The 10,072-nt window shown below is 44.0% G+C and overlaps 1 protein-coding gene across 1 annotated transcript; it reads right to left on the bottom strand.

Moving 5' to 3' along the window:
• Nucleotides 1-1,531: 1,531 nt before the first annotated feature.
• On the bottom strand, nt 1,532-9,379 carry LOC103372196 (FERM, RhoGEF and pleckstrin domain-containing protein 1-like). The gene is made up of 2 exons (XM_008301773.1): nt 9,171-9,379; nt 1,532-1,807 (listed from the first exon to the last, which is right to left on the bottom strand). Exon 2 carries the CDS (start codon nt 1,751-1,753, stop codon nt 1,550-1,552), a length of 204 nt encoding a protein of 67 aa, XP_008299995.1. The 5' UTR covers nt 1,754-1,807; nt 9,171-9,379; the 3' UTR covers nt 1,532-1,549.
• Nucleotides 9,380-10,072: the final 693 nt, after the last annotated feature.

Here is a 10,072-nt window from a genome sequence, read left to right as displayed (position 1 = left end):
GAGCAGAGATATGTGGCGCCGTGGGGGCTCGGTGAATTAAATCTGAGCTCGGGAAGCAGAAACAGAGATAAAACCAGAAAACAGAAGGAAGGCCGGAGAGCGTTTCTGCGTGTAAAGCAGGATCAGGGGTCGGTAGGTGGGGCACGTTTAGACGGGAAGCTGCCTTCTCTCCCGCTTCCTGGAGATACACAGATCTGAGATAAGACTCAAGGTGACATGTGGAGGCATCCTCTTGGAGCTGCAGAAGGACTGAGGAAGCGTCAGTTATTAATGTAAGACTGAAAGCAAGAGGAACAAAACAAACACGGCCTTCGACATCAAACATGAGAACACGGCGAATTCAACATCTCATCCGAGCCCCGAAGGCAACGCTGTCACTCAAGAACTGCTTCTATTGCATGCTGCCAAAGCTTCGGTGCCGTATCAATGTTATCCAACAGGTTTCAGTCGAACATGAAGGTGTGTTCAATGATGGATTTCTGTGATTTATACAGGAATAAACACCGACGCGGGAAGGAACTTTAAGCCAACCACCGTGCCACCCAGAGTGCGTCATTAGCTTCACATGTGGATTTATTGCATTTTTGGTTTTTATTAATCCTCATCATGATTTACGATGGTACGTCTAGTTTATTACGATCCTGAAGGTGTCAGATATGCCAGTTCATAACTGGACAGGATCCCAAGTAGTGTGTGAAAGCCAAGAGGTTTCTGGAGTAACTGGCAGCAACGGCGGCCTTAGAACAGATGCAATGAAGAATCAGGTGAAAACTGTTCAACCATCTGCTGCTAGGTGTCACTCCAATAACATGTCACGAACGAACGACCAATGAACGAGAAGAGATTGCACCCATAAAACGCAAAAACCATCTATTTAAAGTTAGCTACCATCCCCTTCAAAAGCAGCCTTCCTGTGCAGCGATACACTGCTCCCAGTGCTCCTGCTGCATTTAGACTGCTCCCTGGAGGTCCTGTTCTATCAACTGGATCTTCTCTACTGTGTCAAAACGGCGACACTTCAACTTGAACTTCATTTTGCGGAGGAGAAACAAGCAAACAGATAACTGGTGTTGTTACCGTGGCAACATGCAATGGAACGAGCCACATTCATGGTCATTGGTGCCGAATGTTCAGACACCAGATTAGCATGTTCTTGGTCGCCTTGCAGACCTGATGCGCCAAACTACAGCCATTTGGATCTCAGTCGTAGACCCAGAATAAATCACCAGGGATGATCCTCTACATAAAGGTTGAGTGAGTTGGACACTGAATTTAATGTTTGTTTTCTGTGCAAATTTGAGGTCCATGGTGAAATCACAAATGTGCACCTTAAAGGAAGGGATCCAAATGTGGTAGAAGAAACTGCTGCACAAGAAAACTCAGTCAAACAGGATACGGTTTGGTTTCGCTTTGCATAGAAAACAACTACACTCACGCCACATATTACCAATGGACAAAGGAGAAGCTACAAATAACTTATTCTGCTTACGCCATGAGCACACTGTACCAGTGATTTATGTAACCAACTCACGTACTTCATGAAAAAACATCAACACATTCCCCAAATGGCATCACTTACCGATATCTGGAAGACTTCCTGTGTGTCATCGAGCATCTGCACCCGTATGGAGACTTGTCGGCCCGGAGGCTGCGCTGGAGGACGCAGGCCGGGCTCCAGGGTGGACACCCCGAAGCTCTCCGGGGCGCCCAGCCTCTGTCCGGCTGTGGACGGCCTGTCGGCTGGTTCCACCATGGTGGCAGACGGCACAGTAGCGGGCTGTAGAGCTGCAGGGACCTCAGTTCACGTCTGGCGGAGAAAGGAAAGAGATATTCTCAACAACTGGGGTCTCTTCTTTTTCAAGCCAGAAAAGCTCTTCCAGTCTGTGATTTGGGGTATTCTTGATTTTAGGCTTCCTAAATACACACTAGGCTGTTTGAAACAGGAGGGATCAGGCATTTCCTCCAGCATCCAAGCTCCAGCATCATTATAAATAGCCCACTGACGTCACATCCCGTGGTGAATTTGTATACACAATTTTCCTTCCGATATTCCTTTTATAGGCATCTCAAATGCTTTTTGTGGGTGTTTGATAAACCAAAAACTGCGCTGACATTTTAGGAAACCCACGCCAACTGCTCGAATGTGAAGAGATGCTCCATCAACCTCTGAATGAGGATAAACACGGCGCTAAATGTGACTATAAATACACCATTTACCTCGTTTAAAGGGGGGTTCAATAGAGGAAACTTTGCTTAACGGGGAAACTCCAATCCCTAATTAGTCCAAGACATGTACGAAGCATCTTCCCACATTTATTTGTTAAACTGGCTTGTGCAGCGTTAAAAAACCACAAGACATTAAGTCAGTGAGTTTTTCAGTGGGGATTTCTTTTATTAGTCGGGATGCTGAAATGAGTGTATAAACCGCAAGCAGGGGTGAATGTAGAGTTTGGCCAGATGCACGAAGCAGCAGACAGACATGTCTCACACCTTGCTAGACACTCACTCGTTCCAGCTGCACCGCATGCAGGTGGGATTTACTGCCACGAGCCGAAACACGGAGCTGCGTTTGAGGCCAGTTCAGACTTGAATCAAAGCAAGTAGGGCGCGTGAGATACGGTCTGAGAGCGCACAAAGACGCTCGACAACCACCCCCCCCCAACCTCCAACACACAAACTTTTCAGCGCCTCCCCTCCCCTACCTCCATCCCACACTTGATAAACCTCAACCTCAGACAATAAATATCCCCTCAGACTGTCGGTGACATCACGGCTGAGGAATGTTTCAGAAGACAGTCAGGGGGCAAAGCCGGGACGAGGAGTTTACACGCTGCCGCACCAACACACCGACACAATCAGTAATCCGCCGTCTGCAGCATTCCTCAGTTAGTGTGTCTGAGTGCACGGGCCAGTGGAAATTACAGCAGTCAGATCCATTTTTCTTCGCTTTCTGTGAGATGAAAATTAGCTGCCGGGGTGCTTATCAGCCCACTGGATGTGATATTTAACTTAAAATAAATAATTCTATCTGTAAAGCAATGTCCCGCCCACAGCAGCATCCGATAGGCTATTGCTGTTGATGTTTAACCAATCAGCGCTGAAGATTTCTTTAAATTAAACAAATTAAAGTATTCTGAATTTTGACTCTAAGATTTTAATTTTCTTACACCAAATGCATATTGGTTCATATATCAGCTATCAGCCTCCTTGATTACCTATTATTGATATCAGTATCAGCCCCGGAAAAATAAGTCAGCCAACCCAAATGGAAATTCTGCTTTCTCTCAGTGCAGTGGCTTTTCGTATCAATAAACCAATAAATCAATATGTCACAAGGGACCAGTCATGCTTGCTAACAAGTTAAAATCAACTTTCTTCGCATTAGCAGCATGCATCCTCTTCCAAAACAACACAAAATACATGTTTGATGGTGAATTACAGCCCCAAACCAGACTGTATAGGTTCTTGGACTACCATTCTGAAGTCTCAAGTTTGGATTAAACACATCGATACAGTATCAGCCTGTCAATCACAAATGCTTACCTTGCTGTCTCGATTGGTTTACTCAAGATGGGAGCATAATTTACAAAAATGAGCATCATGCTGTATTGAAGGAGACTTAAAACTAGCAATTGAAACCATTAAGTCATTAGGGAAATGTTTAGCAAGGAAGCAAATCAAGTGAGAAGAAGGGTCATTTTCTCATCTTTAGCATCAGACTTATTTTTGCAATCAGAGGAGTTGCCCCCTACTGGCAGTTTCAGGCAGCTCTGCATCAATCCTAGCTTGCTGCAAATACATCGTATTAATGTGTCAGCTGAAATAAGAAACATCAATGAGTAAAGATATTTAGAAAGAGGATTCCTTCCCAAGAATCTTTGTGTATGTTTTCGGTTGACATATTGCTATTTAACTCCCAAATATCAACCTTAAAAATCCCCCACGGGCCGAGCCACAGCGGAAAATTATCCCTCTTTACCGGCAACTCTGCATCCACATAAACAGACTGCTGTAAATATTTAGGGGCAAATGGGCGGTGCAGTTAGCAGAGGTGACTGACCGCACATCAAAGACTGTATGAAGGCAAGCATCCACCCTCAGTAAGGGAGTTTCACTCTGAATGTCCAGGTCTGGATTTCAAGAGCAGCTCCAGCGTGTCATCAAGTCGACGGGGGTGTACCATTCCAGTGTGTCCTCCAAATGCGCCTGAAAAATACAGCTTTCCTTTGGCCAAATCTGGAGAGTACAACTGATGTATAATTAGTGGTCGTACTAAGACAGGAAGTACAATGACACGATGGTGGAGACTCTGGGAACTAGAATCTACTTTGAGGATACAGTGCACGTTAAGCCTACAGAATAGAGCCCAAACAACTAAGAAGATTAATCTGCACAGATACAATAAAAATCTTTGGATTTGCAGTAAACATAATGTAGATTAGCTGTATGCCTGGTTGAGCCACAAGGAAGCAGTTGCCCCATGTTTGCAAGCAGAGAGCATTGTGGGTATTTAGGTAGCAACGGGCAGCACGACAAAGGCTTCTGTGATGCTTAACGGCCTCTAGCCTGAGCTCAAGTATTAAACGAATTCTAGTGATATTAAGTTAACATCAGGTATTGATTGGCATTGATGCAGATTATTGGTTAAGAATATTATTCATAATTTGCATCCCTACTTGCTGAGCTTCAAGTCCACAAAAAAAATAATAACTTAAGACGCTGCACTCTTTGTTGGACCAAAAACAACAATTTCAAGATATCATTTTGTGCATTAGGGCGGTTTTGACTATTTTTTCTTGTACTTAACAGATCAGATGAGTTTAATTTCAAGAAATTAACCAGCGAATTAACCAACTTTGAAAAGAATTGTTAGTTACAGATAACGGTTAATCTGCTAGTTGCTGTTGACAATTTAACCGATTGAAAATATATTAACCAACAATGAAGGACTTGCATGTCAGAAAGTGAAAAGCTGTGGGAGCCTTTTACTATTTAACTGTAGGGACATGAGGTGGCAGTCGTTTGGTACGAGCAGAGAGCAGTGTTTGTGTTTCGTTCGCAGTGGACCACCATGACAAAGACTTCCATGATGATTAACGGCCTCCATCCAGAGCTCACCTACTGAACTGCTAGATGAATGTTAACCCCACACTCAAATATAAATGAGCTGCTTTAGTGACCAAAACAGAAATGCCAGCATGTGGAGCAACATCCACCCGACAAGTAATATCAAATAACAAATAACTAACTAATAAGTACTAAATGGCAATACTGCTGATTATCAGTTAAGAAAACTGCAGAGCTTTCAGTCCTCAAATGAGCCAGATAGTCTGCAGGAGGAGGCCCAGCGAATGCCTCCGAGCTCCAGGGGAGTCGCTCTGAAACCGACCTCCGACCTCGGCGAGAAAGCAAACTCGGTAAAACGAGACTTTGAGAATAAACAGCACACCAGCCAAGAAAGCGTAACCTTACATATAGAAAAACAGCTGACTACCTCTGCACTGCTTCCCCCTGTTCATCTTTCACCTCTACCTGAGACTTTTTTTTATTTTTTTAAATTTCAAAACTGACATTATATCTTTTCTGCAGAATCCGCCGGGGTTCCTGTCAGCTGTCGAGGATAAAAACAGCAACACTATCCTTACCAATCCCTCCACCTGCACACACGGGTTATTATCTCTCCTCACCTCGGCGACAAAAGCTGAAACTGGAGCCCGGCCAAGGAAGTGACCTGACAATGAAAAGGGACCTGGCATTCAGGTTACTCATTACACCTGTGGGAACGTTCGTTAGCCGCCACTTCCCCTGAAACGAAAGCTGTTTATTAGCAGGAGAGAGAATCTGACTCATCGGAGCAAAATACAAACATTTCCATTACTTCTTCTTCTCTGAGTGGTGCTTGGATATCCACTCCCCTCACTTCTAGCCTGTGTCACCCTTCAAAGCAAAACAAGCGTCAACCCCGGAGCTGGTTTTATAGCTTCTACCTCATCATTCACTAACAAGCAGGTGCCAATTACCCTGATACTCCTGCAAGTCTTCATTCGGGAGCTAAAACACCCCCCCAAAAAACAGCCCACTGAGAGTTTTCCATCACAAATTAAATCGATTTAGCGAATAACACGCCCCTTGCAAAATTTTTGGGATCCATTTCACCGCCGATTAAATCTAAAGAGCGGCAGTTTGGTCGGGTACACAGAGGATGGGAGGGTTGGACACGGAGTTGGTTGTGCAAGAGCGGAATACAGAGCGAGCTGGTCACAGAGGCACAAAGGACGCTACTGTGGGAGCTTCCAGCAGAGGGGCTTTAACTCAGAGGGACCGAGGCCTCTCAACCAGCCTTTGAACCGGCGTTAGTTGAAAGTTTCCCAAGAGTTTGTGAGGAGGAGGAGGAGGAGGAGGAGGAGGGGGTTTTGCGAGGCAGGCCCTGCATGGGAATCAGGATGTGGAGAGCGTCTGTATCCAAGTTCATCTAACGGAGAAGAGCTTCATGCTGAAGTTAGTGATCTGGCTGTAATCCTTTCATCGGGAGGAATTAGCACAGCTTTTTTTTTTAACATATGCTCAAACTGAGATGATATTTGACACCAAAGAAGCCAAGCAACACTTTAAAATGCCCGACACAAGGTCTGGATAAACACATTTATATTATATAATCTAGGTGTGAAGATTTACACATTCGCTCAGCGGATATAAAACAGATCCGACAATCAGCAATTTGATGACGAAGACGAATGCACTGGTCTTAAAACTGGGGTTTGCATAACAAAAATATTTTAAAAAACTGTTCTGCAAAGGAGGATCACCAGATAAGAACAAAAAAAGTTTGTTTCTATTGGATATGTGGCCCTTTTCATTGAGTAAATTACACCGTAATTATTCTCACGAACCCTCTGAACCTCAAAAGCTGCCAGTGACATTTAAAGGGCATGTTATCTTTTTTTAAAAATAGCCAAAATTACAGCATTTATCAGAGTTAGAAACTGTAAAACACTGAGAGAAATCGTCACATTTTCCACTTTCTGACGGTCTTTGAACTAGCTGTGTGTTACGTACAGCTCCATCGAGAAACTGAACCAAAACGAAGCTTAAAAAATGTGAAATTCCATCAAAATCATGTTGTTTTCATTTGCCAAAAGTACATTTTTTAGAAATTTCTGTCCTCCTAATCGCAACCCTGAAGCCACAAGTGACTCAGCTGCAAACAAATCGTCACGTGACGTCCAAGTCTTTAAATGTCTTATTTGAGCCAAACAACAGTCTAAACTAGTACGCAAGATGAAAAACTGGGAGTAATTTACAAATTCACAAGCTAGATTCAGTCAATTTTGGCATTTTCCTTTTTAAATAAACCTTAAAGTCCCCCTCTGAGCATTGATTTAACCCCTAAAACCTCATTTTTGTGCATCATATTTACGCATTTAGAAGCTTTTTTCCCTTAAAATAACCCCTTACTGCCTTAAAATAGCTTAGACTGAACTCTACACTGCAGCTTTGTTGAGATTTCTGAGGTCTTCGCTTTTATGTCTCCATATTCGGTGCAGCTCGAGCACACCAGCTCAACCACAACGACTTTTACGGTGGTCTTGACTCTTTATTTTGCCCTTGACGTGCCGTCCAGCAGGGAAAGAAAACACCATATGTTAACAAGGTGAAAAAAAAACAACCTTGATTCTCACCAGAGGGGGTCTTTAAACAATTAACGGATTACCAGAGTTGTCACCGATTACAGATCAAACAATGGATTAATCTTTTTTTTTTTAGTTACAACCTTAGAGTCAAAACAGCACGAGCAAGGAGCAGGAATAAAAACACATTTCCACAGGGGGGGGAAAAGAAAAATCGTAAGAGGTTGTAAATATTCTAAGGTCGACCCAGTTAACTGCTCCCAGGGCCGGTGGAATCACGTGTGGGATGTGCAGCGCTTGACAGCTCTGGGAACAGCGAGAGGATCCGCTCCGTGCATCCCCAAGGTCATGAATGAACCCACAATAGTAGAGCTAGAAATGCAGATTAGCACGACGCTGCAAAACAACCAGGAAGCAGCACATTCCTGCTCACTGACACATGGGCCGGCGGCGCAGGTGAGATCAAGGCTACGGCGAAGCAGCACGCCCACACCTGGAGTCCTGCAGATCAACGTACCTCCTTCTATCAAGGTGAAACCCTCCCCTTCCCTCCTCTCCCCTCCCCTCGCCGAGCCATTAAACTGCTCCTCCGAGAGTTCCTATTGTGGAACACATGGAGACACTGGTTGGAAAAGTGACCCATTCTCCATTAGGTAAATGAGTCGCCCCGGAGAAAGACAATGCCGACCTCTGACCCCTGAAGGGAAAAGGAGCATGTGTCCCTGGGAGATCAATAGAGGAAAGGGGATTCACTTGTCAGATCACCTCCAAACGTACACTGGGGTCGATTTTGCAGCAATTTTGAGAATTTTTTGTGCCTTTTTGTGCCTCGGTGAGTGAACACGATGGCAGGTTTTTTTCCACATTGTTGGGAACCTTTCTCCTACATTTAAATCTCCACGCATTTTAGAGTTACAGTACAGTTGGCAAAGTGCAAGAGCTAGAATGTAGGTTAGCAGAGTAATCCTTTAGGCCACAGCAAAGATGTCAGTAGGCTAAGGCAGCCTGCTCAGTGACTGGCTGCTGTGTGCATGTGTGTGTGTATATATATATATATGTGTGTGTGTGTGCTGACTTTTGATAATGAGCAGCTCAGGCTGTTTTTTCCTGGAAATGTGGTATTAAAACAAAACTGAACAAGACAGGGGAAAAGCAGGTATCTAAAGAAAAACAAACAAAAAACAGATAAAGCAACTAAAACTAGAACCTTTTTCTGAAAACGTAGAGCCTCTGATTGGAGAATCCTTGTGCGTCCTTAAGCTTACAGTAAAAGAAGCCCTGCTGGAACCTCCTAAAGCTCAGCCGATTAGGAAAACGAACAGGCTGGTTGCAATCGAAGCGAGCTTAATACTCTGGATATCGGGCTCATCGAGCTTTACGCACTGTTGCCTTAAGAAGCAAAGGCGTTGATTATCCAAAAACCGGTGCGCACGCTGCAATCAGACCGGAGAAATCTACAGGCAAGTGTGCGCAATACGCGGAAAAGCAGAAAAGGCGACGTGTAACCCTCGCTCCATAATCCGGATAGCGTGATTTCCTTACCCCCCTCTTCCTCCAGGATCCACAGATTGTCCGTCAGTAAAAGAGCTCCTTTATTCCTCCACACGCACGGCGCGGTGCTACTTCGGGTTCGGTGGATCCTCCAGCTGAAACCGCTCCCTCTCAGGTGGGTTTGTGCGCGGCAGCCATTGAAACAAATGTGGGCAAGCCGCGCACTGAGCTTTCTGCTGGAACAATAAAGAGCAACACACCGCCTCCAGCGCCGTGCGCCCCGGCACTGGTGGCAGCGGGCGGGCGGGCAGGAGGGAGGGGAGGGATGGAGGGAGGGCGTGGGAAGCTCGACAGCGCCATCCCCCGGTGGTTGGGAGGTAAAGGCTGAGTGGAGGTTGGGTTTGTATCCATCACTCAGTACATGGAGCCTGATGAGCTGAAGTTCCGTGAAGAAGCCAAAGATGGAAACTCGTGCGTCTTTGTCCAGAAACAGAAAAAATATAATCCTGCATTTTGTATTTAACCAACATGTTTGATCGTTCCTTTGTGTTGCAGACTTAGACAGTGCACATGAGAATAAAATTACGAGAGAAAATAGGGAATATATATGTAAAAATAATAAGTAGGTTAAAAAAAATCATTAAAAAGATGTAAACAGAAAACATAAATGAAAGAAACTCTGAATAAAACCTATATAAAATATCTATAATTCCTATTATAGAGTATTTATTTTATATTTTATTGCAATATTATTACTTATATCATCTTTTAACTTTTTGTTTTTTTCAACTTGTGACTATATTAGCTGCTGCGAAGATAATGCCAAATGAAATTTCATAATATTTCTTGTACAATGACAATAAAACCTCTTCTTTATATAAAATTTACTTATTCTGTCATAGAAAATTAAGAGTTATAGGAGTCCCTGGAATCAAGATTGCAATGCTATTAAC

The sequence above is a fragment of the Stegastes partitus genome, unplaced genomic scaffold (genome assembly GCF_000690725.1).
Source record: "Stegastes partitus isolate 25-593 unplaced genomic scaffold, Stegastes_partitus-1.0.2 Scaffold1710, whole genome shotgun sequence".
Taxonomy (NCBI): Eukaryota; Metazoa; Chordata; class Actinopteri; family Pomacentridae; genus Stegastes; species Stegastes partitus.
The sequence above is the reverse complement of the archived record's forward strand: the minus strand, read 5'-3'. Positions and strand labels throughout refer to the sequence as shown.